General features: G+C 35.5%; 1 protein-coding gene across 2 annotated transcripts in view; it reads left to right on the top strand.

The window, feature by feature from the left end:
• The window catches only part of KLHL15 (kelch like family member 15), a 33480-nt gene extending 5976 nt beyond the window's left edge, over nucleotides 1-27504 (top strand). The window contains exons 2-4 of one of the 2 annotated variants that reach the window (XM_065915849.1): nucleotides 861-911; nucleotides 7161-7872; nucleotides 22170-27504. In XM_065915849.1, the coding sequence (XP_065771921.1) occupies nucleotides 7168-7872; nucleotides 22170-23279 (1815 nt within the window). In that variant the 5' untranslated portion in view covers nucleotides 861-911; nucleotides 7161-7167 and the 3' untranslated portion in view covers nucleotides 23280-27504. The remainder of the gene's footprint in view (nucleotides 1-860; nucleotides 912-7160; nucleotides 7873-22169) is intronic. The other variant, XM_065915848.1, reaches the window with a different exon arrangement.
• The last annotated feature ends 252 nt before the right edge of the window (nucleotides 27505-27756 follow it).

Raw genomic sequence — 27756 nt, 5'->3', positions numbered from 1 at the left:
CATTTTTTTTAAATGAAAAATAACTACTTTCCCAAACAACAAAAAACTTAGAAGAATGGCATAGATTTACATTTTTGCAAATCTCTTTAATGTCTGGCTTAATAAAAGAAAATGGCTTCTTATCGGCTTCTACATTCTTATCACATGTAGTCTCTGGAAAACACTGAGAGAATGAAAGTAAACAAGAAAAGTCACTTTTAAACTTATTATGAAAATTGTTTTGATCTCACAAAGTCCTGTTCGGGGACTGAAGCCCTTGGACCACACTTTGAGAAATACTATACCACTCATTCTCATGCATAGAGAATGTGAGGCTTTCTTTTTTCTTTAGTCAGTGCCAAGTTTATGGAATAGGACAAACTCCCGTGTTTCTTTCCTGATAGTATAAGTATGCCTTGTCATTTAGTTTAAGTTGGTTCCCCTTTTGGAAAAAAACCTACTGTTTGAAATTCTGAAGGCCAAATGTAGAATACAGAAGTGTAGAAGGCCAAGGGTATGCAGGTTTATAAACCCATGATTTCTCTTAATCTGACTTAGCTGTTTTCAAGAGTGAGGATATGTGATTTTTGTACATTGAGCATTTTGTTTGTTAGTAAATAACTTTTCTCAAAGCCCCTTAACAGATTTTTTTTCTCCAAACCTCATTGATTTTGTAGAAGTATTTGATTTTGTTTACTTTTACAGTGATTAGTTCTTATAATTATTAATTTATTCCTTACATTGCTATAATTATATAAATTTTGTATGTTTTCCTTTTTGTATTCTTCTTACACTTTTTCTTGTTATTTGTTTATATGTCTTTTTGTGTGTGTTATTTTTGTTTTATTTTAATTTAAGCCTTTTTTTTCTTTTCTTTGTAGCTTCCAGGGTATGGATTGTGAACAAGGTGGTTTTGTTTCACGTGTTCATTTGTAAGTTTGGTTGTTTGATCCCTTAAACATTTATGTTACAGATCCGTGCTGTCCAATAGAATGTAATGCAAACCACATATGTAATTTAAAATTTTCTCATAGCCACAGTTTTAAAAAGTAGAAAACAGGTGAGATTAATTGTAATGTTTTATTTAACTCAGTATATACAAAATATTATTCCAACATGTAATCACTATTAAAAATTTGTATAAAAAAATTTGTATAATGAGAGAGTTTCCCTTTTTTGTACTAAGTCTTCAAAATCTGGTGTTCATTTTACACTTAAAGCACATCTCAATTTGATCTAACCATATTTCCAGTGTTCAAAAACTCCATAGGTAGTGGCTTTCATATTGAACAGCACAGATACAAAGAGTAGTTACTCTTGTTGGGGCAGAAAAGCTAGAAAATTGTGCTTGTGTGAAGAGAAAAAAATGGAAAACAATGCCATTGTAAACAAGGTCCAGTGTTTTGACTACCAATACATTTCCTGATCCCTTATAACTTTGCATTGTGGTAAACCTTCGGGTAGTATGGGGTCTATAGAGGGGAGTTTGAAGGATGTTAAGTTCCTGTGGTTGTGTGGGTGATAAGGACATTAGGTCAGAGTTAGACAGGAAGGCAGCATTGATTGACCTCTGGTGGGGTGCTTCCCTCTGGGCTAGACATTTAACTTACCTTAATTTATTTGATCATCACCCCAACTCAGTAATAATAGATGATGATTGCTCCTAATATATGGATGGAAACTGAGGTCAGGAAGTTAGATTCCTCTCAGACACACTGATGGTAAGTACTAGTAAGTGCTCTGATTTCAAAGATTTTGCTCTTTTCTAGCCACACTACTTTGTATGTTTTGCAAATCAGGTTCTAGCCTTAACTCTGTTTCAAACTAGTTGTATGACCTTGAAAAAAAATATCACCTGTGGATATGAGTATCTTCGTCTATCAAGTCAGAGTTGGCTTGAGTCCTGAGAGACTTTACTAAGAAAATAAGCTGGGTTTGAAGTGTTGTTGCTAAGGAGAAGGGTTTCACCGCATTAACTGGACTGTTAAAGGGTCAGGGTTATTTTATTCGTTCCAGTAACAGTAAGTGAAGGGACGTAATAATAGGCCCTGAGGCTATGGTATACTTAAGGATCATATGCTGTTCTACATTGTCATGTGTTTTAACTCGTTTATTTCTCACAGAAGCCTTTGAGATAGGCTCTATTAATATTAGTATCCCCTTTTTACAGATGAGGACATTAAAACCCAGAGAGGCTAAGTAGCTTGCCCCAAGGTCACAGATCTAATAAGAGGTACAACCAGGATTCAAACACAGGCATCTGACTCCAGGCCTGTATTCACTACTGTTTAGAGACTGTATCATGTTGGGCAGTTAATCACTGAGTATTGATATACATGCTTCCCATAAAAGTGTAAGATACTGCTCCTTCCCTAAAGCTGTTGCACTGATACATGCACAAAGCTTTTTCATGTAGAAAGAGTGACTGCAAATTTCCAAACTATTACAAACTAGTAGAGGAACTTTAGATCAGATAAACTTCAGAAATGCATTGCTAAGTCCTAAAACATAGCTATAGTTTATTTACTTTGCATATCTTTATAAGTGCTTTACACATCTGTAAAATCATATAAAAGTAAATGAAAGTTTTATGACTAAAAATCTTGAGAAATCATCATGTTTAATGCTTTTGTAGATGTGGAGATAAGGCCAAGAAAGTTTGAGTAACTTATTCAAAGTATAGCTATTTCTATTCTAAAACTGTCTTAGTAGGAACCTTGGTTATACGTAGGAAAAACCCACCTGAGGTAGTAAAGGCGAGTGGGGGGTATTTATGCTGAGCACGTAAGGATTTCTCTCAGCACCCACTGGCAGGAATGGAGTGGGGCCTAGGAACTGGGAAAATGAAGGCGTTCAGGAGCACTCCCTTTCTTCTGTCTTGGCTTTCCTCTTTTTTCTCAGTTGACTGACATTCTCTGATACTCAGCCCACATGACAGGCAAAAGTTGGTGCCCACAACTGAGCAGACGCTGCTCTTTGACATGTTCTAGTTCCAGTCATACACAGTGCACTTCTGTTTCTTTTTCTTTCTCTCCTCTTTCTAGATTCTCACACAGGAGCATTCATCTTAATTCATATTTCTCAGCCCCATCTGACCATATGTAGTGACATACTAGCCGTGGTTAGTGTGTCCATGGAAGCCTGTCTGCTAGGAATCCCCCTTTGTGGGCTGGGTGCCTAGAGGACAGCAGGTGCTGTCCTTACATCTAAAGACCTAAAGGATCTTTTGCCTCACAGCTTACCAATTCCCTCCCACCTCGTTTGTGCTATGATGTTTACACCATATTAAGTATCTGGAAGCTAAATTACTTTTTTTTTGAGAAAGCATAGTGTCTCCTTTAGATGGAATCTTTGTCACAAAGGTGAATATTAGCTGTTTTTAACTGTTGAATAGAGAGGGTTACTTTGACAAGAAGTGAAATACATAGTATTTTAGGCACTGTCAAAATAACAGATAATGACACAAAGCAGTTTCATCTCAAGTATGTGAATGCTGGTGTTCAGCCTTCCATTATTAAATCTACATTAAATGTGACCAATAAATCTTGATGAGTCAGAGTGATAGTTGGTGTCCTTAATGATCCTGAGAAAGATAGTGAAATACTGAAATTTTCATCCAGTTTAATTTGTTATATTTTTTATTCGAATTATGTTGAAAACTGCTAATTAGTGTGATGTTGATAGCACTCTACTAACCGGAATGTTTGATTATTCAGATACCACGGTGGGTGATGTTCCTTTTGTTCACAGAATGCATTTGTGTATATGTGCTTTATATCACTTCGAAAATTCTAAGTTCTTTAAAGTTGCCTTTAAAAGTAATTCAAGAAATAAAATCTGATAGCTTGCTTTAATCTTGAATGTGTTAGTAAAGTAGTTCTGCCAAGCATTGATTACAGTGTCTAAAATATTTTATATCGATTTTCCAAATTATAGACAGCTCTCTTGTTTTCTCCCTTTTCCAAAATGAAAGTATATAGCTTTTGGATTAATGGATTACTAATAAAAATAAATTTTGATGTAAAGTATCTTGTGCATACTTTACTGTCTTAAGTAAGTTAACATAAGTGAGCATGTAATATAATTCAATATTGTAAAGTAATTAGCCTCCAACTAATAAAAATAAATGAAAAAAGCTTTATTTTATTCATTTTCAGTATTGAATACTACCATTTTTGAAACTAATAAAACTTATAATTAACTGTCAAAAAAAGACAGGTAAGTTAGGGACAAAAGGGGAGAAAGAAGCACCTAGAATCCTCTTGATAAGGAGGGAATACAAAAGAAAGAATTGATTGGGGAGAGGAGAGAATTAGGATTCTGTCTAGACATGATTTTTGAGATCCCTGTGGTGCACCCAGAGATATCTAACAGGAGATGTGCTATGTAGTACTAGTGTAAGGATAGCGATTGGGACAGTGATGGTCAAGGCATTGGTAAAGGTAAATGTTAGTAGAAACCATAGGTTTAGATGAGATCGTTGAGGGAAATACAGTGTTTAGATGAAAAGATAAAAGGTGCAAGAATAGAATCCTGGGGAATACCCATGTTTAAGGGATAGCTCAAGAAAAGTAAATCCAGGAAGGAGATTCAGAAATAAGTACCCCAAAATAGGTAGAGAACTAGGAAAATAGTGGCCTGAAGCTGAGAGAGTGATGAGCCAAGGGAGTAAGTCATGCTGCAGAAGGATCCTGGGAAACAAGGGACTACGATATAACCACTGGATTTGACTCAGGATTTTGTAGATTTTTTAAAATGAGCTTTTTGAAAGCAGTAATACACTTTTATTGAAGATAGATTAGCAAACACAGATCAGCCAAAAGAAAAAAAAAGACTTGCCGGATAGTCTCCCGTCCCAAGATAACTTTTTTTTTAGCATTTTAGTTTATTATCCTTTTAAACTTTTTTCTTATTTATTAACAAAGGGTTTTTATTTTCTTGGAGATAACCCCAGACTGGGATAACTACTGAATAAATAGGTTAATATGTCAGGGAGTGTAAAGTGATTAACCTCCAACTAGTAAAAATAATTGGGAAAAAATAGTGTCAAACAAAGTAGTCAAATCGAGTGATAGCTTGCTCAAAGAGTGGGGCGACAGTGCCTGTTAGTACGTCTGTGGAAGTGCCGTTTTTACTCTCGGCAGCTGAGGGCTCTGCCAAACCCAGGGTGCAGAGGGGATTCCTGAATGGCACACACCTTTATATCTAATAGTGCCTGGCACACGGAGGTGCTCTTTTAGTTAACAAAGGGGAAGGCTTCTGTGATAAGAGCGGTGAGGCTGGCAGCGATGGTCTACCTGAAGAAGAGAGTGGAGCAGGTGCCAGCAGTGACTGTGGTTCCAGCTGCTTCGCTGGAGGGCTCGTGGCCCACCCAAACACCCAGCCAGGGTAAGGAAAGAGGTTGGGAGTTGAGGTCTGATACCAGAAGATCTAAGCTGGAGAAGGACAGGTAAAGTTCGGAGGTGACAGACCAAATGAAAGGGGAGGAGACTATTAAGCCAGAGAGTAGAAAGTTGACAGTTAAGATTTCAGGTGTGGATCAGTTCCTGACTGTGGTGAGGCCCAGCAGATTTGAGCATAAGATTTTAAAATGGAGTAAGAAGGGAGGTGACAAGAGTTTAGGTGATCAGGGAACTTCACCTCTCGGTTTTTGGGTGAGCGATCTTAGGTGAACATTGAAGAGGTGAGGAAAATGACTCTTAGCCAAGTACCACAGTCATCAGCGAATGTGGAGGGAAGAGAGAGGATATGTGTATGTGATAAATAACAGGGAGCAATAGAAGGTGGATTTTAACTAAGAGAAAAGCCATATTTTAGAAAAAGGACAGTAGAAAGCCAAGAGAAGGCTCAGGAGGTAGGTTGTAAGCTATAGAAGAGCATTTTGTTCTAAGAACATAGACAAGGGTGTTTTGTTTTGAAATCAGACTGCGGAGAAAACTTTCTGTGACCAGCATGACGCTGTAGGGGAGTTTGTTTACACTGAAGCCAGGTTCCACAGGGCACAGTGGAAAGGGTTGGGAGGGAATTCGTGGATGAGGATGTGTCATTGGGGAGGAAGCTCAGAGGTATGTGAGGATGAGAGTTGAGGAGAGGACAGATAGTTGGCCTGGGGGGGGTTGTGTGAAAAGAAGAAAATTACTTAGCTTCATAAAACGTCTGATAGACTGAATTATTCTGCTTAAGAGATCTAATTATAATTCCACTATTTTGGCTTCGTTTCTCTGATATGCAAAAATGCAGTTTAATTTCCTTTAAAATGGTATATTTATGTTTTAAATATATAAGCAATATAAGCTCACTGTTTTTTTAAAATAAGGTTAATGAGGTAAGTAAATATACTCAAAATTTCCTGAACTCCCACTACCCCAGGGCCATAATTTTGGTATATATTCCTCCAGACTTTTTCTCATCTAAACATATATATATATGTGTGTGTGTGTGTATTTAGTATTCGAAAATACACTGAACATACTGTAGTTACCTGCCTTTTTTCACATAACAATACATAGTAAATGTTATTTGTCAGAATTAGGTATATTGCTGCCATCATTTTTAGTTATTACAGTAATCCATTAAAGGACTACACCATACTTGTTTCTGTTGTTGGGCTTTTGAATACCTTCCAGTTTTTTAAATCATAAATGAGGCTAGAAAGAAAAACCTTTGTGTGTACAAGTTGGCATATGTATCTGATTATTTCCTTTGGGTAAGTCTCAAGGTCAGTTTAAGTTTGGGTAAGTTTCAAGGTCAGGAGTTTTCAAGGTCAACAGTATACTTTTTGGTTTAATTTCTTTTTTGTTTCTCTTTCTCATGATTTAGCATTTGGCTGAGAAATCCTTTTTGGTTGATGATTTGGGAACATGTTTAAATATATTTGGTAAACAGTGTAAAATCACTGTGATAGGCATATATTTGTAAGTTAATAATTTACTGTTGTTGAATAGATATTTAATAGATTTTTTTCACCAGGTGGGGAAGCCAAAAATATTAACCTGCAAATCTTTAAGTTGTCTTCTCCCAAAGGGTTTGTATATGTGAGACTTAACACAGTAGAATTGAGATAATTTTGTTTTATTTTTTTTGTGAGATAATTTTAAAAATTGTTTAAGTTCTAAGTTAATAATGTCTTTAGAATGCATGGAAATGATTAACACAGTTTTCTTTGATTACTTTTTTCCCAGGTGATCCATGGCAGGGGACATGGAAGGATTCTGTTCTTCCATCCATGACACCAGTGTCTCTGCTGGGTTCAGAGCACTGTATGAGGAGGGATTGCTTCTTGATGTCACTCTGGTTATTGAAGACCATCAGTTCCAGGCCCATAAAGCACTCTTGGCCACCCAGAGTGATTACTTCAGAATCATGTTTACTGCAGACATGAGGGAGCGAGATCAGAACAAAATTCACTTGAAAGGTCTAACTGCTACAGGCTTCAGCCACGTCCTTCAGTTTATGTACTATGGAACTATAGAACTGAGTATGAGTACAGTTCATGAGATTCTTCAGGCTGCCATGTATGTTCAACTTATAGAGGTGGTGAAGTTCTGCTGCTCTTTCCTGTTAGCGAAAATCTGCTTAGAAAATTGTGCAGAAATTATGAGACTCTTAGATGATTTTGGTGTAAACATCGAAGGAGTCAGGGAGAAGTTGGATACCTTTCTGCTAGACAACTTTGTACCCCTCATGTCCAGGCCTGACTTCCTGTCTTACCTGAGCTTTGAGAAGCTCATGTCTTACTTGGATAATGACCATCTGAGCAGGTTCCCAGAGATAGAGCTGTACGAGGCTGTGCAGTCTTGGCTGCGGCATGACAGAAGACGCTGGAGACACACCGACACCATCATTCAGAACATTAGATTTTGTCTGATGACCCCATCCAGTGTTTTTGAAAAGGTTGGTGCATTTGAAAGAAATAGACAAGACTCATCATTTAGTTATAATGAGGCAGTATGTCTTTAGAGAGAAGATTCCCAGGCTTGGTTTGAGCCAAAAAGGGAATGAATCGTTTTTAAGACTAGTTACGCATAAGAACTCTAATTTGTTGTAGCTTGTGTATTTAGTTTTTTTAAAAACACATTTTGTGGGTAAAAGATGGACCAGGTAGGTGGTAGAGTAGTTTCACTTAGAAAGTACTTTTAAAGTTGAAGTATAATTATTTAATCTAAAGATTGTAAGTTTGCTTTAGCTTCTCATTCTTTTCACAGAGTAATTAAATCTGAACTGGGTCAGTCTAGCTCTCTTTTTAAAAATTAATTTAAGTGATACATGCTGAAATTAGAGTCGAGAGGAGTTTTATAGTTCTGAGCGTTACACATTAACACAACCTCTTATTCCTCTAAAACGTAGTAAGGAAGAACATAAAATAGATCTTGAAAAGCAGTAGGCCTTGGTGGTGATTTTCTTCCCTTCTCTTACCTAGTTCTGCATCCCCCTCTTTGTCCATTCCCCACCCCACCCCCCACCCCACACTGTGAATACCAACTACATTTAACCATGAAAACATATATTTGTCCAAAACCGTTTTTGGCATTTCAAAGCAAATAAGACTATAAGTCTTCTGTCAACATTGATCAAACATTCCTGTGTACCTTTCCCATGTAATAGTTCTGCTATCTTAAAATTGTCTTTCTCCAAAGCAGTCTTGGCCTTTTTGCATGTAAGCATTTTTCATTTTTACCAGTCTCAGTTGTGATCCTTTCTTGCCCAAAGGAGAAGAAAGCATTTTCGGTAATTGCTCAACTTAATTGGTTTCTAATCACATGGTTACCTCTGGGGCTCTGGTTTACCTCTTGCATCTTTTCTTTCTAGAAAGCATACTTAAATCTTTGGTTGACACCCTTCATGTTAGGTAGTTCCTCAGTTTTAGTTACCAGACCTGGTGATAAAAATACAATATTTGCAAAGAAGGGTTGTTTACACCATTTGAAAAATAAGCAAATTTGTGCCTTCAAATAATACTCAGCAGCCTGGAATGCATTTTTGTTTCCTCTCTGAAATGGTGTGAAATATCATTAACTTACACTTTCAATTTTGTGGGATTTTATCTTTATTCTCAGAATGTACTGATATGGCAGACATAATTGAAACTAAAGAATACACTTCTTAATTACTTTTTGTTCAGCGATAATCAGCCCCATGTCAGCAGTGCAAATCATTTTTCTCTGCTGTTTTGATTTTTGTCCTTATTGTTTTTATTGCCTTCTTTTCCTGGGGAATCCTGTTTTATCTTTATGTGTTAGATGCAGATGCTTTCCCACTACTAAAGCAAACAACCCTGCCCTCCCCAACTTCAGTTTAGATGGAGGTGCTTGTGAAATAGAAAATAAAATAAAATTTTTCCTCTTGTAAGACATTATGATAGATAATTGATAGCAGTAAATGATTTTTTAGTGCTGAGTTGCAAGAGTGAGGTAATTCTACACAACCATAATACCATTATTGAAATTAACAGCCTTTCCTTAATATCATGTAATATCCCAGTTTATTTTCTGATATTCTCAGGTATCTCCAAGATGTCTTTTTTAAGCTGTTTTTTGAAGATTTAATCAAGGTTCATATAGCACATTAGTTACGATGTCTCTCTTTTAATCTGGAATGGTCCCTTCTTTTCTTGTTTATGATGAGGATACTCAAACATACAAAAAGTTGAAAGAATAATATAATGAATAGCTATGTAACTATCACCTAGATTCAAGAACTGTTAACATTTTATCATATTTTCTCTATATAGATTTTCCTTTGCTGAACCTTGGAGAATAAGTAGAAAATACAACATCCTGTCTCTTAATACTCATTAACTCTTCTAAGAATAAGGATGTTTTCCTACTATTAAAAATAAGACCCTAGTATCAACTAATAGCTAGTTAATATTCAAAGTTGTCCCCCAAATGCCCTAGAATCTAGTCATGGTTTATGCATTGCTTTTAGTTATCATGTCTTTTTAATCTTTCTTTTTTTTTTCTTTGAGCATTGATGATTTTCTTTTTTTTTTCATGTAATTTTATTAGTTGGAGGCTAATTACTTTACAGTATTATAGTGGTTTTTGTCATACATTGACGTGAATCAGCCATGGATTTACATGTATTCCCCATCCCGATCCCCCCTCCCACCTCCCTCTCTACCCGATCACTTTGGGTCTTCTCAGTGCACCAGGCACAAGCAATTGTCTCATGCATCCAACCTGGGCTGGTGATTTTTAATTCTTCTTAATCTAAAACAGACCCCCACGTTTGTTTTTTTTTTTTTGAGAAAAATCAGATTAGCAATTATCTTAGTGTGTCCCCACATTCTGGATTTATCAGATTTCCTTATGTTGGTGTTAGCTTAGTTGCTCTCTTCCTTATATTTCCTATTAACACATCTAACATCCTGTATTTTCAGGAACAGCTACAGGAAAATATTGTTGTAATGCCAGAGAAAGTCTTGGAAAACCACTTGGCAGCTCTGATCAAACTTAGAGTTTACCATTCTTTTTTGTATTAGGAGGCTAAGTAGCCCCAAATCTTCGAGGACTTCATTCACATTATTTTGGGTTAGGTTTCTTTTACATTCATAAAGTTCCCCTCCCTTTAAAAAATTTGGAACTCTTCCATTCAATTTATAGAAACTGAAACTAGCTAAAGTGTCAAAATTAAAAGATTATTCTTTCTTACTTAAAAAAAAAGTTGTATATTTATAACTCTAGAACTGCTCTGTTCAGTACAGTCACTGCTTGTGGCGTTTTGAATACTTGAAATGTGACACATATGATTTGAGATTTCAAAGATTAAAAGATGACAAAAAGGATATAAATTACCTAATTACTAACTTTTATATTTTGGATATATTGGGTTAAACAAAATACATTATTAAGGTTAGTTTTACCTTTTTACTTAAAATATGGCTGATAGAAAGTATAAAATTATATCTCTGACTTAACATTTGTGACTCAGATTATCTTTCTGTTGCACTGAGCTGCTGTAGAAGTTCAAGGAGTTAAGTTGTGCTTTAGAAACTCTAAAGGTGCATACATTAAACAGTCTTTCTCACATATATAACCCCTCTCCTGGAGTTTTAGCCTTTAGAAATGTTCTGTTAGGTTTAGTGTTCAATTAACAGATAACTTACCTTAGCTAATTATTCTGTGGAGTGGCTGATGCAGATAGCTTGAGAATAGCATCTCTTTGTCTGAATCCTTTCCCTGGCCTCAGGACAATTCAAAAGTGATTGAACAGAACTTGGTGAAGGAATCTTGAGAGATTTTAACTCTTCCTTTGGTAGTAACAATCAGATTTTAGCAGTGGCTTGATCAGATCTGAGCAGTGGCTTTGTAACGGGTCATTCTGCCTCTCCCCAAGGAAGAGCCCCCACTGATTCCAGGTACTTGGATCATGCCCTCTGGATCTGCTGAAGTCTTTAGATTTATTCGTTTCCCCTAGTCCTCTACTAGAATTTCTCCCCAGCTGAAAACAAACTGTCTTAAACTTCTGTAATGAATACTCTGGGATAGGATCTTCACCCAAGGGACCAAGACTCCCAGATTTCCACACCAAGTTCCATCTAGGCAGTGATTCTCCTAATCTGAACACCTAACACATACATGCCAGGCCATGCACTGAGTGCTCTACACATAGGCAAAGTCAATAGGTTCTCTCTGTTTTGTAGCTAGGAAAACAGGCTCAGAATGGTCTGGGAGTCTTATCCAAGAGTAGGCGCTCTGTCCAGACTGGACCCAGGTCTGCTTGCTTCTCAGTTGGAGCTGCCAGAGTTGGGAGAGGAGAGGATTCTGTGGAGCAGGAAGCACGCAGTTAACTCTGTGACCCTGCTAGGGTGGCTTAGAAGTTGGTACAGAGTTGTCAAAATCCTAACGTGTTTGCATGAAGGAAACATAGCCTAACAATTTTAATGGCACTGAAAAAAAGTATAAGATATGGGAATAAGATATGAAAGCACAATTCTGGAGTTTTTACTGTATAATCAAAGAAACCTGAAAATAAATTTAAGGATCTTGTCCTTTTGATATAGTTGTTTAGGAGTTCTTATGATTTGTTTTATTTATAGTGGATTCCCAGTTTTAATACTAGACATCAATTTCAGTTTTTACATAATGCAAATATTTGTAGCATATATTTTTGCTAACTCTTAACAGTCTTTGCATCTGGAGAGATTAGGCCTGACATTTGTCATTCTGAATTTCAGTGATGTGCAGATTTAAATAGTTTTAAACTTTGTTCTCTTTGGTCTTTTAGTTTTTAAAAAACAATTATTAGTTTATCAAAAACATTTTATGAAGTGAACGTATATTTGGCAAAAGGCACATATACTTTTTTGTACAGAAAAGATCTTTTTAGCAAATTTGTTAGATTAGTCATTAAAATACCCATATGTTGATTTATCTTCCATATCATAAATATGCATAAAGTAAGATTTAGCATACCAATGATGTCCTTAGAAATTGTATTAATCATAATCATAATCTTAAAATTTTTCAGAAGAAAATATTTTTGAAGGAATCAGGTTATATAGATGAATTCTGCTTTATTTCAAATGTTTTATAAAGTAGTTTATGATATTCAGATACTCTAATGTGCTTTTTCCCTCTGATCTGTTAAATGTAATTCACCATATCCCCCCAAATTGAGTTTATATAAACTTTTGAAGAGCAAAACGAATGTTTTAATGAGAAAAGAGGTTAATTCTCCCTCACTGAGAATATATTTGGATTTAACAAATCTTATCTACATTTGATAAAATTTGTTATAAGGATATTTATAGCCTTAAGATAATTTTGATAGTCCATTAAAAGATAAATTCATTACTAGTGAATATTAATCCTAGGATCAGAGTGAAATTTTATGCTTAGAAAGGCTCACACTTTTTTTAAAGTGTCTTTTACTTAAGGAGCAGAATGTGTGACTTTAAAAGCTACACTATAAAATGCGGATAAGGTGTCCTGGACTCATCTTGAAACTGATAGAATTTAAGTATTACAAGTTTACCTTACTAAGACCCTTTTAGTACCTTCCTAAGAATATGGTAGCACGCAGAATTGGTCTTCACAAAGCACTGATAATCTTCCAAATATTTCTCTTATCAGCGTAGTTGGTATATATAGCATTTAATAATGTGTCATGCTTGGGTGGTGTGATATTCTGGTTAATTGAGGCACAACACATTTGATAGATGATATAGATTAATTCTACTTTATTCCGTTTGCTTTTAGCAAGGACACATCTATAAAAAGTGTAGGTGGTATGCACCCTTCAGAATTCTTTCATTTAGGCACTGTAAAATGTTTTGACTAATCTCACACTTGACCAATCCAAAATTTCTGTCCAGAAACCAAACCAATAACTCTAGGGTTACCACAGTTTGCCCCCAAATTCAAAAAAAGTAATTACTTCTAATGAGTTAAGCTACAATCAGACAAATCTAGAGGAAAAATAAATTTCCCTCTAACCCTCACAGTTTTTTTTTTTAACCCTCACAGTTTTAAGAAACAAGCAGTGCTCTATTTGACAGTAAACATATTTTAAAAAGATAATAACCTGGATTTCAAATGTAAACTTTGATTAGAATTTCTAATAAGCTTGTGTTGTTTTTGAAGAAGTTTAAAATCCCCTTCATAAATTAACAGGACTTATATAGCTATAAACTTGAAATTACTTAACAATCAGCTCACTTGCCCCTTGGAATAAAAGCACAAGATTAGCAGATTTTTGTTTGAAACTAGGTCAGTGGGTTAAGCATACTTTCTCAGTTAATTTAAAATCTTTTTCTACATGTTTCCTTTTTGCTGACCTCTCCCTTCCAGCCCCTTGGACTGGGATGATTGTAATTAATACGTGTACAGTTCTTTAAAACTCACCCAGGGTATTTTTCTCAAGTCTTCTGCCCTTTGTGTATAGATAGGAATGTTCTTATTTTCCACCTTTGATTTGCATTCACTCCAGGTTCAGGTTCCTGGAGAGTGCTGGTAGTCTAGGTGTTGACTGGTGTTCATCCCGTGAAAAAGACTATCTTAAGCTGACAGGAACCTACTAAAATTGGAGTTAAAAAAATTCAACCTTACGTGCTGATTTTCCTTTTAAATAAAAGGGAGATGAAAACAAAAGCACAGAATTGGAAATTAACTGTAGTAAAAGGAAGGGAAGACATGTAATGGGGATAGCATGTTTACCTGTAAAAGGAGAAAATTTTTTTAATGAATGGGAAAAATTAAGGGGAAAAAAACATGATAAACAGAAATCTAAAAGGATCAGAGAAGTCAGAAAGTGACTGGAGAAAAAGTTAGGAGCAGGAAAGGAAACACAGGGGCTTATTAAGATTTTAGGCTTTAAAGTTTTAATTCTCAAATGTAATACTTACCCAGAAAATGTTCTGTGTCATAGGTAAGCCTTGCTCATTCAGAGGTTAGTTTTAGGATTAAACTTTTGACTTTGCTTCTGCTCTTCCATATTTATAAATAAGATATTTCCGTAGTTGAGTGTATTTCCATTAATAGGAGAAAAGTGTGTTAAAAAGTTTCGGATTCTAGAACTTAGTTGTATTCTCTAAATATTAGTATAAGCAAATGATAAGATGTTCTTAAGTCTTTCAAAATTTTCTACCTTTAGGCTTGTGTACTCTAATTTCTAGTGGTGCTCTATTACTATTGCATCAAAATTGGAAGGAAATTAAACTTTCTAAGCACATTTATTTATTTATTTATTTGGCCGCACAGTGGGGCTTGTGGGATCTTAGTTCCCTGACTAGGGATTGATCCTAGGCCCTCGGCGGCGAAAGCTCCAAGTCCTCACAACTGGACCACCAGGGAGTTCCGTAAGCACATTTATTTATAATTGATTTTTTTGGAGTATAGTTGATTTACAGTGTTGTATTAGTTTCTGCTGTATAGCTAAATGAATCAGTTATACATATTCATGTATCCACTCCTTTTTAGATTCTTTTCCCATATAGGTCATTATAGAGTATTGAGTAGAGTTCCCTGTGCTATAGTGTGTATATGTCAGTCCCAATGTCCCAGTTTATTGCCCATCTATCCTCTTGGTAACCATAATTTGTTTTCTACATGTGAAAAACATTTATTTTTGAGTTAAACATTTTTCACTGTATAGAAAAGTTGAGCAGATAAGAGGACTCACCAGATTATGCTGAAACTCTTATTAGAATATTGTCCTCAGGGAGTCCTCTCCCTTGCTCCCATTTGCCCTGGTCGCTTGCCTTCTGAAGCTCTGTCAATATTTTAAACTCTGCTTGGAGAAGACAGGATGGGTAAATCCTTTTTAAAATTTGCCTTTACCATTTGGCATTTGACTGCAATTATAGTATTACTAAGAGGATTTGTGCTTAGCAGGAACTGATATTTTTAAAATAGCCTTATCCCTGGTCATTATTCAGTTTTTCAGGACAAAGGGATTAATTAAAGGCCTTTTGCAGCTAGCTTTTTTGTGATGATTTTGTTTCACATAAATCAGGATCAACCTCAGTTCTGAGCATGATTTTATAAGTAGACCTCTGATATCAGAATAGATGCTTTTGCAGTATAACATATAAAGATTTCCACATTTTACTGAATGTAAATGTCAATATCAATATCAAATGTAGCTGTGGTTCCCAAAGACATAATTTGCTTTCCCACTAAAGTTCCATGACAGTCACTGCTTTATTTCTGGGTATTTGAGAACACTGGATCATGTAGGAAGGATGATAAAACTGACAGCTAGGACTCAATCTTCCTTCCACATGACACCTTATACTCATCATTCCAAAAATTAGGTTAGTAGTTGTGAATGTGGGGTCGGAGAGCTGTCTGTTCATGCAGCGTACTCCTTTTTATAATGGGAAAACACCTAAACTGGAGGTTTGTCCATGGTCACACAGTGGCCTGTGCACAGTGTCAAGTCTTTGACCTGGGATCTTGAGTTCAGGGATTATTCTAACCCTCAGTCCCCACCTCTTCTACCTCCCCACAACTGGATAAACTAATAAAAGACATTTTGTTTTGATTTAGTATAAATGTATTGGGCATTTAAAAAATCCTTTCGGAAGGTGAAACAGCTGATAATACCTTAAATTAGTTGGCTGAAAATGTAAAATAATTTTTTAGACTGTACCCCTTTTTAGTAGATATTTTTAAATTGTAGATTTTTAATTAAAAAAATAGTAAGCTCTATGGAAATGCCTGTTTTAATTGTATTGCCTGTTTCACTTTAATTCTTTCAAAATTAAGAATAGTATAAACAAATTACCTTTAAAAGTTAAAAATTTAATAAGTGGATTATACAACATTTTGACAGTGCAAGGAGAATCATGGAATTTTTACCCAGTGGTAATGGCTAGCTAATAATTCTTTGACTTAATAAATATATTTCTAGGAACCACATTTAAAATTATTAATTTCTCACATTTTCTCTATGTGCATGCACGCAATTACATTAAACTAAAAGATTAGAGGAGGAAATGGCCAATTTAAAATTTTTAGATCACTGTTTTTAAGAGGTAATAAATACTTTCACTTCAAAATGCTTTTCATAATACACTTTTTAAAGTATCAAAGCACGAAAAGTGATAATATATTCTTTCCAAGTTTCGAAATAAGACAGCTTTTTAAATCCTAGAAAGAATAAGGAAAGTAGTTCAGAACATGAAAGAAGTGTCGTCCTTCCCTTATTCTTTCTTTTGAGAGCCACCGATATATACAGATAGGTAAACTGTTACATGAGGAGCCAATGATGAGAGAAATGCTTTCTCTGTGACAAGGTGAGCCACACATTTCTTTTTGAATAGTCCCCTTCATTAATGCATTTTGAGTGATTGCATTCACGGAGAAGGTTTCGGCCCTACGCTTTCTGTTCTAAAGCAGAGTATCTGTAATTACTTTGTCTAGGATTATCAGTGAGGCATTAATTTCCTGTTTCTGCCATGAAAGGAGAAGCTAGTTATGTTTATGGATTTTGTGTGGTTTTAGAGTAAAATTGCAGCGATAAGTAGCCCAGAGAAAAGGGCAAGGTAGATCTAGAACTTTAGCCTTGGCAGAGAGAAGTATGAGCTAAACTTGTTCGGTTAGAAGATCTCTTACGGTATAACAGCTATCTCAAAAGGCACAACTTCCGGTGTGGTGGACTTAGAGGTAGAGCAAATCGGGTAAAGGTGTAACTTTGACTGGGACTTCAACATAGTGCTCAAGTGGTGCTTGTAAACCCATTGGAACCCAGATATCAAAGGAGCACAATAGAATGAATAGGGAGAGAACAGAGGGGCCAGAAGAGTGGGTATAAACAAAGAAAGACTCAGAAATAGACTGTAGGAAGCCATTAAGCTGGTCCCATTCGATGTGATTTGCAAGAACCTGGGGTTGGAAGGTGGAATGCCATTACAGGCCATGGTGCCTGGTCCTCATGAGACACTGGATGGGTGGTCACACCTGAAGTTCCTTCAGTGGCAGTATGCTTAGACTCAGAGGTATACTGCTCTTGACTTTGGGAACGTGCACCTGTACCCTTTTTACTAGAGCCCCTGTGAAAAGCAAAGTCCCTCACGAGCTCATTAGTAAGTATATGTTGTACCAAATATTAAGTACATTTTCCTCCTGCATAGATTACTGACTGTGAGTCCATTTTTATTTTTTGAGAATATTATGTATACAGCTCTGCAGGTTTTGTCATTTGACATTTTAAATGTCTGTGTTACTGCATATGGATTAATCTCATTCTTTTCGATTGCATATGTTATATACCAGAGTTTGTTCAGTCAGTTTCATATTGATATGTGAGTTATGCCCAGTTTTTGTGCTCTTACAAATAATAATGCAGTGAACATCCATTAAGTTGTCAGTCCTGATTACAAAGCTTTTCCTTATTTTGGCCTAAAATCTTTCTTTTAGCTTCTGCCTACCGGTCTTGAAAACAGGTGCCATTTTTCTCCTGCGTCTTCTCTTGAATTGAAACATTCCTAATCTGACCACTCTTCCTATGATTTGAATCCCTTTGCTGTCTTCTGGACATGATCCACTTTGTCATCTAAAGTACAGTGGTAAAAAATAAATAAATAAAGTACAGTGGTGGAATTGAGCACTGTCTTAGTTGTGGTTCCACCTGAGCAGATAGGGTAGGGTTGTCTGTTCTTTTAATTTGGTCCACAATTTTATTAGTTCTGAAGACTGTCATATCACATTTTTGGTTCGTAGTGAGGGTAGAGTCAGTTAAAAGCTTTACGTTTGAAGTTTGTGGATCCCTGGAGCATTTGATAAAAGCTGTGGACTTCCCACCTCCCACCCTAAATGCATTAACACAGTCATTGTTGGAACTTCAGGTGTTCCATGGGTCCCTAGTGTTTCTGTTTTCTTTATGGTTAGGCTTTGTTGATTACTTTGCCAAAGTCATAAGTTCTCTCATTCTCTATCAGTGTTGTTACAGCATCAAAATTTAACCAGAAATGGTCAGTCTTGGCATTACTTGGTGAGTCTGTGTTGCCTCCTGGTTTTGTGCTTTCTTATATGCAAGTGCTAACAGTTTTTCACAGTTCAGGATCAGCCTCTAGCTAACCGGTCTGTAGTTCGGAGATCTGTCTGGTTTCTAGTCCTCTCCTATTTTTCATGATTCCACACAGATTACAGAAAGCAATTAAGCAGCCTTATCTGCGAAGCCTCCTAGGATCCCAGGACGTGACTTGAGAGATCAAATGACTTGAACTTGGTGAGAATATCTAGCTGGTTTTTCTTTTTTTCTCAGCCATCTTGGATTTAAGTTTCTTCTTAGTCATTATGTTTGATCTTCAGATTGAAAAGAATATTCTTAGCCGAGAATGGAAATAAGATAGGAGACTGTTTCTCTTTATCTTTGTAAATATTACATTAACCATGTCACCCAGGGAGGAATTCACTTTTTTCTCTACCTTTTTTTTTTTTTTTACTTTAGCCTCTAAAATGCCATTTATTCACGATCTGGCACTTTGTAAAGTCACAATTCATCTTTAGGCTTTAGCTTTGTTCACAATATTCTTAAAGCTCCATTTCATTGTTCATAATACTTGGTTTATATGCCTGTTTTTTTTTTTTTTTACCATCTGTTGTAAATGGTTTTTTAACATCTGAATTCCAGAAAGCTCTCTGTGCAGCACATCAGATTTTTTAGATGCTTTCCCCTTTTCTTCCCCTCATCAGTGTGTTTTGCAGTTATGCAGTCAGCATTATTACTTTTGAGAGCCTCCCAGCTTTCTCAAGCTTCCTTACACAGTTTCTGATCTTGGAATTGATCCTAATTTTCCTTTGAAAATCTTGAAATCTGACTATGCAATATGGGCAGCATTCCCCTTCCTTTTCTTTCTTGATCTGCAGACAATACGGCCGCTTCCTTTAAAGCTTCCTCCTACTTGCATGTCACCAGTCATGCTTTCCTGGTGAAGATTAGGTACAAAGTATCAGTTTTTCTAATTTCTCCTCCAGTTTCTGGAAGACTGAATTTTTACACAAACCAAAAGCACATCATCAGATGCACTAATGTAAACTGAGTGATACTTAAACAGATGTCCCCTGGTCAGTAATAATAGCTAATAGCAGCTGTAATGTTTTCTACACAGCCACATGACAGGCACCATACTAAGTACTTTCCGCATAGGATTATCTTGCCCATTTTCTACCTTAGGGTTATGAGGTTTAGGTGATATTGTTGTCCCAATAATACAGATGAGGAAATAGGCTTAAGAATATTGAGTCACTTGCCCAAAATCACACAGCTTGTGAGTGGGAAAGTCAGATATTTCCTAAGTCAAATTCTTAATCACCCTACTGGGCTGTTTGATGCAGTTCTTAATTATTATGCTGATTCTATTACTTTAAAACCTGTGTAACTGTCAGTCTACTGGCTGTGCACAGTAGGCACTTAAATATTTAATTTGAGATTTATGTTTCTTGTTGATTTCCAGGATATTGCCTTTTAGCTCTTAGAAATAAATAAGAAAAAGATGAGAAAAATAGGTGAGGCACACTATTAGTTCATAGAAGAAATGAATGGAAAATGAAGATTTGAAAAGATGTCTCTTTTTTACTAATCAGACATTTATGATGGTTTTAGGAGACCTATTGTTTGAATGACAAGATTCTGTAAATGTGACACATGAAAAAGAATGCAAAAATCTGGAACACCAGAAATAATCACTTTTAACACAAGCAAACATATACAAAATTTTATTTAATTGGGATGCCAGAGTACTATTGCCGTTTAGAAAATATATTGTGATCACTCCATGGTAACAAATAGTTTTAACTGTTTATATGTGAAGTAAAAGTAGTAGAGGATAAGACCTCAGATCTTAATCATTTTTCTCTTTACTGAAATTGTTTACCATTATTATTTACTATCTTTTCTCTTAGAGGGACCATTAGACTAATTCATTGAAACATATTAAGTGTTTTTTTTTATTAATAAGTATGTCATTTAAAGAGTTTTCTAAAGAGTGATGGAAGCAGTGTTATACTAGAAATTGAGCCTTGGAATAAGACTGTCCTGGTTGAAGGTTCAGCTCCCAGCTCTACTAGTTTTAGTCATGTAAATAATTTGGGCAAGTCACTTAACATTCTAAGCATCAGTTTTGTCACTAGGAGAATGGTTACCACTCTCTCAGAGGAGGAATAATTTAACATGAGATGCACACATAAAGCACCTGTTTCTGCAGTAATGTCAGTTTTCTCTGTTTTACAAAGACATGGAGTTCTCGATATTTTTTGTGCCATTTACCCCTTGGCTAGTCTGGCAAGACCCATGGAAGGACCCTTCCCCCTCAGAATAGTGATTTTAAGTACATAAAATGCTTAGGATTACAAAGGAAGCCAACTATATTGAAATACAGTTATCAAAATACTTCAAGTAAACATCTGTAGTGCTTTCTGTTTCAGATATGTTTTTTTGGACTATGGTGGGAAGTGAATGAGAGAGAAAGAAGGGAAGAGAAAGGAGAAATGCAAAGAAGGAAAGCAAGTTCATAAATACATATGCCTGGTTTTGACTCCCTCCCAAGCTATCATCCCAGATTTCCAACAGGCTCCTAGACATTTCCACCTCAGCATCCTACTAGCAATTCACATTCATCACCAGTGAAGTTGAATGCCTCTCCCAAACCAGCTTCCTTGTTTCCCTTATCAGTACCACTCTCCCTATCACCTACTTCTAATTCCTCAAATCACATTTGAGTCCTGTTTCTTCATCTTATCTCTACTTCAAATCAGCCACGAACTTCTGTCAGTTTTTTCTCCTCAGTGTCTAACTCTACCATCCAAATCCTAACCCTCTTACCTCATCCTTGTCATTATGATACAGGCTCTTTCTGCTTGGTTTCCAACTTCCTACCTCTTTCACAAAATATCCCCTGAATGTTTTGGACCAGTTTGATATTTTCTTTATCTAAAGTTCTGTAGCACTCACAGATGTGCTATACAGCTTCATACTTAACTGTCAATTGCCTCATTTGCTTAAAACTGGTAGATGTGTATTTTTTTTTATTTCCCCAAATATATTCTAAGTTCTTTGAGTGAATGAACCACATCTTCTGCTTTTTAAAAAAAAATCTCCCCACAGTAGTTAGCATAATACTTAAAAGTTTCATAAGATCTTAGCAAGCATAATTAGGTAGTTCCAACTCCAAAAACAAAGGAAAAAGTTTGACCTTTGTTGTCAACTGAACTATTACTGTAGGAGTTGGTGATACTAGACCAAAATTTTATGTCTAAAACCGACTGAGAATTTTTTTGTGTCTTTAAATTTTTACCAACTCACTACAAACAAACTCACACCAAAAAACTTAATTCCTTAGATTATTCAGTCATGGTTGTTCTTACAGTGTTCCTTATGGTTAAGAAAACCATGGCCAAGGTTTCCTCTGCTGTGAAACCTTTGCTTGTCCTTCTATAGCCACCACTTGTAGCCTAGGGCCTGACATAGACTAATAACATTTTGTTAGAGGAATTTAGCTTGTGCCTAGAGAATAACTTGTTTACTTGAAAAAGATTGGGAATGTGCATTAATTACTACAAATACAAATTACAAAAACAAATATAAGAGATTTGTTAAAAAGAAAGTGTATGATCTTAACAGGAAATCAGTTTTAGGAAAGTAGCTTAAAATCATAAGCTAATCTTAGTGGACTTTGATATTTTGCCATTGATGTTCTTTTCTCTTTTTTTTTTTTTGTTAAATTCTTTTACTTGTATTCTTAGGTTAAGACATCAGAATTTTACAGATACTCTCGACAGCTGCGCTATGAAGTTGAGCAAGCATTGAATTACTTTCAGAACATTCACCAGCAGCCTCTGTTGGATATGAAATCAAGCCGCATCCGCTCTGCCAAACCCCAAACTACAGTATTCCGAGGCATGATTGGACATAGCATGGTTAACAGTAAAATACTTCTCTTAAAGAAACCAAGAGTCTGGTGGGAACTAGAGGGCCCACAAGTACCTCTGCGTCCGGACTGTCTTGCTATCGTCAATAACTTCGTGTTCTTGTTGGGCGGGGAAGAGCTGGGCCCAGATGGCGAATTCCATGCTTCTTCCAAAGTGTTTAGATATGACCCAAGACAAAACTCTTGGCTCCGAATGGCAGACATGTCTGTGCCACGTTCAGAATTCGCAGTTGGTGTTATTGGGAAGTTTATTTACGCTGTAGCAGGCAGAACCAGAGATGAGACTTTCTATTCAACTGAGAGATATGACATCACCAATGATAAATGGGAATTTGTGGATCCTTATCCAGTTAACAAATATGGACATGAGGGGACAGTGCTCAATAACAAGTTGTTTATCACTGGTGGAATCACCTCATCTTCCACCTCCAAGCAAGTATGCGTGTTTGATCCCAGTAAAGAAGGGACCATAGAACAGCGGACCAGGAGAACGCAAGTAGTTACCAACTGTTGGGAGAATAAGAGCAAAATGAATTATGCCAGATGCTTTCACAAGATGATTTCATACAATGGCAAGCTTTATGTCTTTGGTGGTGTCTGTGTGATCTTGAGAGCCTCTTTTGAGTCTCAGGGATGCCCTTCCACAGAAGTGTACAACCCAGAGACTGATCAGTGGACCATCTTGGCATCCATGCCAATTGGTAGAAGTGGCCATGGTGTGACTGTGCTGGACAGACAAATAATGGTTCTTGGAGGCCTTTGCTACAACGGTCATTACAGCGATTCTATTCTCACCTTTGACCCGGATGAAAACAAGTGGAAGGAAGATGAGTACCCGCGGATGCCCTGCAAGCTGGATGGTTTACAAGTATGCAACCTGCATTTTCCAGAATATATTCTGGATGAGGTCAGACGTTGCAACTGATGACATCTTTCTCCCTTCAAAAAAGCCAAACAAAATCCATTTGTGACAGAGTAGTTAATTAAAAAACATAAGAAAAACCTCACCAGTTTTACTATCAAAGCCATTGGTCTAATATCGTAAAAATGTTTTCATTCTGTGCTAGCATCCTTTTTTTTTCTTTTTAGTGGCCTCAAACTCATGCAATAAGTCAGTTGTAAGCGCTAGCTCTTGAAACTACTTCCAGAAGCAGTTTAATAGAACAATTCACTTATCTGGGAAGTTGATGTTATGCTTTAAACATTTCTTTCAAATGTCAGTGTAGGAGTCATGCATCTTCTAAGAGAAGACCTGATAAGTGTCACTGGATGTAATTTCAGTTCCTATCTCTAGCTGAAATCTTTTTGAACATTTATTTCAATGTATTTCAGTCTGTTAGACTTTTTGATTTTATTATTTAAGTTTAAAACTCTTGACCTTTTTGCATGGCTTTTTGCTGAAAACGCAAAAGTATAAATTTTCTACAAGATTAACTTTTTTATATTCAGAACACTATTTCTAAGCTGCCTTCTCTTATCTGCATTGTGTTAGTGAAAGCATATCCATACTTGCTTACATCTTATGAATATATAAGGCACATCCCCTTTTATGCGTGGTTAGGATTCTATATTTTTAAGCTAGTGCACTTGCACACACGGTTTGCCATACGTGTTGTATTTTAGATGTAACGTCTTTTCATGTATTAACATTTTTAGAAAGATAATAACTGGAGTCCTCGTTTCGTATCAGAGTAGCCTATCTTCAGTCCATACTGATTCAGTAATATTCAAACTCCTTATATTCCTGAAACGTATGGTTTTATGAAAGCTAACATTTTATGTTTTACTTTCAAAAGTAAACATTAGTGTTCCTTATCAATGTATGTCTTCTTTTTGAAAATGTTTTTCTTTGCAGTCTGTTTAATGTTACCCTGTTTTTAGTGAGAATTGGAGTGGTATGTGACAAGGCCTGGCCCTGCAGCGTGCAAGCACTTTTAAAGAGAACTTAGGTAATACCAGACTCCTAAATAAAGGTCCCTTCAAAGTAAGTGCAACTCCCATTCTTTGCATTCAATAAGGCTGCTGCATCTGTTATTGAATGGAAAGTAGCAACTTGTGGAAAATTTGAGCTCAGTTTTGACTTAGAGGTAAGGAATAGAATTATAATCTTAACTGGTCATATCTTCTTGTTTATTTAGTACAAAATATTTAGCGGCACTGGGGATGTAAGCCCTCAGCTTTTATTTACTGAAAGCTACTAGCATGAAGGATAGTAACCTCCAAGTTCAGAGTGGATCAAGAATAACTGTTCAGAATCATGGATCAAGAATAACTGTTCAGAATCATGGATCAAGAATAACTGTTCGAAATCACGGATCAAGATAACTGTTCAAAATCATTCTTAAGTGTTTTAGGATTAGCCGCACCTTTCAACTCAAAGGAAAAACGTAGTTGTCAAAATTAAGCAAGAATAACCAGGGAGTGGATCATTCAAATTGATGCCATTTTATCCTGAGTAGAGTCTATATCTGATACTACGCTGGCAAAACTTGCCAGATCTTAGATGTTGGTGCAATATTGCAATGCCTTCTATACGGCTGTTGTAAAAAGTTTCGAGTTTCACTTTTTTTTTCTTTCTTTCTTTTTTTTTTTTTTTTTTGCTGCTGCCACCACTGAACATAAAATGGAAGCGCGAAATCATGGAAATGTGAAGACTTGTTTCATTTTTGCGATTATGAAAAAAACCTGATTTTAAAACTCCACGGCTTGAGGCATTTGAGTTTAAGAAACAGTCAGGTACAGAAGTAGTTTTCTTTTTTTAAAGCAAAACATTGGGATTGGTTTTAGAAATCAGGTTAATATTCTTCGTGTATGAGACAGATTTTTATTAAGTGGTCCTGTCATTTAGTTTCTAAAAATTAAATTTGATACCTTGTTTCCCATGGTTATATGGGTAAAAGTCTTTTTATACATCTGAAAAATCATTTTTAATCATTGTACTTTTGAAAACTAGGAATTAGGTGAGCCATTTGATTCTGTTTCTCATGTATTAGTTGGTGTAGTGTTTTATATGTGTGCTGTCTTGCTTTAAAGAAAATAACAATAATGTCTTCATTATTTTCCTCATTGTTGTCTTTTGCTGAAAAAGACTGAGACAGGGTACCCCTATCAGGCTTTTACACTCCCGTGGTGGTTCTTTTTAATTGCTTAGATATGACTTTGTAGCCCTAGTTAAAGTAAGATGGAACAAACAATTAAATATTCTTGGTCTTCATTATAAAAGCACAAGGCCAAGATGAAAGTTCATGTTTTGGAAAATTTGTGAAATCTTAACTTGAACTAATTCTGGGTTCAGCTTCACACGTGAGTCATGTCTGACCTGATGTTAGCTGTAATCAGTTTTGAGCTTTAAGAATAGTTGTTATTGCTTGGGTTCTGAATGTATGAGAAAACTCCTCTGTTTATTTGTAGTGCTGACTTAGGTTATTTTAAATCCATGATTAACGTACATTCCCTTTTAAAATTATGGTTTAATTGCTGAAAGAGATTTATTTTTGTTATACTAGACTATGGAAAATTTTTTCATAGAATTTTTTTTTGAGTTTATTTTTTGTGTGCTTCATTTGGAACCATTTTTGTTTATATACATTGTATGTGCTCAAAATAGTTTTTTTTTTAATTCAGTAAGAGATTTAAAACTACAGTGTAACACGCTGTGATCTTTGTGTGTTAATTTTCATTTTACATTTTAAACGCCAGACTTTACAAAAATGGCTGATCTTTATTAATTGCATCTTAATTAGAAACATTTGTTCTCTTCCATGTCTTTGACCTTCTAAGTTTTTATTTTAGTCTGCTTAAAGAAAATCCTTGCACTACAACCTTTTCATGAAATTCAAGATTCTCACATTGAAGGTTTTGTATTGGAAGAAATACTACTGGTTTTTAAAAAGCTAAGGCTTACTTAATAGAATTATTAGCATTTCTTGAGACAGCTTTCTGTGTCCTCATTACTCTGTGTGAGTGTTACTATAATTTGTGAAATATTGACTGAGCCCTTCACTTATCTTTTCTGAAGCAGCACCTTTGGACACCTCATTCTGGGAAGCCTGCTCAAGTTATAGTAAAGGACACACACATTTGTGTGGGGAGAAGTGGTAAAAAATGGAGAGTTGTGTCTTAATTACATGAAACTAAGCTTTAAAATATTTTATAACAAATTATTTGAGCTGCATAATCTAAACATGTCAAACGTTCAGTGGGACTATTTTTATATATGTATATGTGGTTGTAGGTCATAACATTTCAGTTTATAATATAAATTGTTATTTCAGTTTATAAGCTATCTCTCAGAAAAGACTAGCTCTTTTGAGAATACATAATTTAAAGTTTTAGAGTGAAGTAAAACACAACATAGATAATAGTGTAAATTAGATATAAATGAGGGCTATATGGCAGTAAAACTGCTAGTGCCATTTTTCCTCTTTGTCTATTACACATTTTTTATTTTATTTTTTTTGTACTCTGAACATTTTTAGGGATCATACATTCTATCAGATTAGAGTTGGTTTGGGAATAAGTATCTTCTAAAAAGAGATTTATCTTAAAAATGAAAGTCCTGAAAAATTAGTTTATCAAGAGTTTATAAAGTCAAATATTCCATAGACATAGACTGGAATAGGTAAACTCATGAAAGTTGTATCCTTTCAGTATACCAGTATAACTTCAATATTACATGAGTAACATTGAGAGAATGCCATCAGCTTTGTTCCCCCTTAATATTGGATTTTCGTTTTACATCTTTGGGAACAACTACATTAAGAACCTTCTTAATCAGTATATCAGTAAGGATTAGGTGTTTGCTTTTGGAAAGAATGTTCCAGTGAGGTGATCAGAGAGGTTATTTTCTACCTAACTTGTTTATCCCCTATACCTCTTGGGCATACTTTGTCTATAGAAGAAATATTTTGACCTTTAGGTACATTTTGGGCCAGTAGTCAAGTAATCCTAGGACTGATTTAAAAATCTTAGACTAATTTAAGGTTTGCCTTTTATACCTATTTTGAAAGCCTTTACATTTCTGTCAGGTAATTTTTCCCATGCCGTGAATATAAAACATGTTTATGCTATCCATTCTGTTTTTAAATTGAAAAAAATGTTAAAAGTGTTTATGAAGAAAAGTTTAAATAAAATATTTTCAATCTTTAAAATATACTTCATCTCTTATTATTTACTATCTTGATATAATCTATCACTTTCAAAGTCACTCATGACTTGATTAACAGTATACATTTTATTTTCCTTCAACCTGCCAGGGAAGTGCCACAAAAATGTAATTTCTACTGATGCTTTCAGCCACAGATTCAAATGAGAGCATTTGAGTGAAATTATTTACACTTATATGCAATGGAAATTTTATAATGAAGCCAAGTAATTAAAGTTCCAGTAGCAGAGTTGTGCAG

The sequence above is a fragment of the Muntiacus reevesi genome, chromosome X (genome assembly GCF_963930625.1).
Source record: "Muntiacus reevesi chromosome X, mMunRee1.1, whole genome shotgun sequence".
NCBI classification, from domain to species: Eukaryota; Metazoa; Chordata; class Mammalia; order Artiodactyla; family Cervidae; genus Muntiacus; species Muntiacus reevesi.
This window is presented reverse-complemented; position numbering and strand designations above follow the sequence as displayed.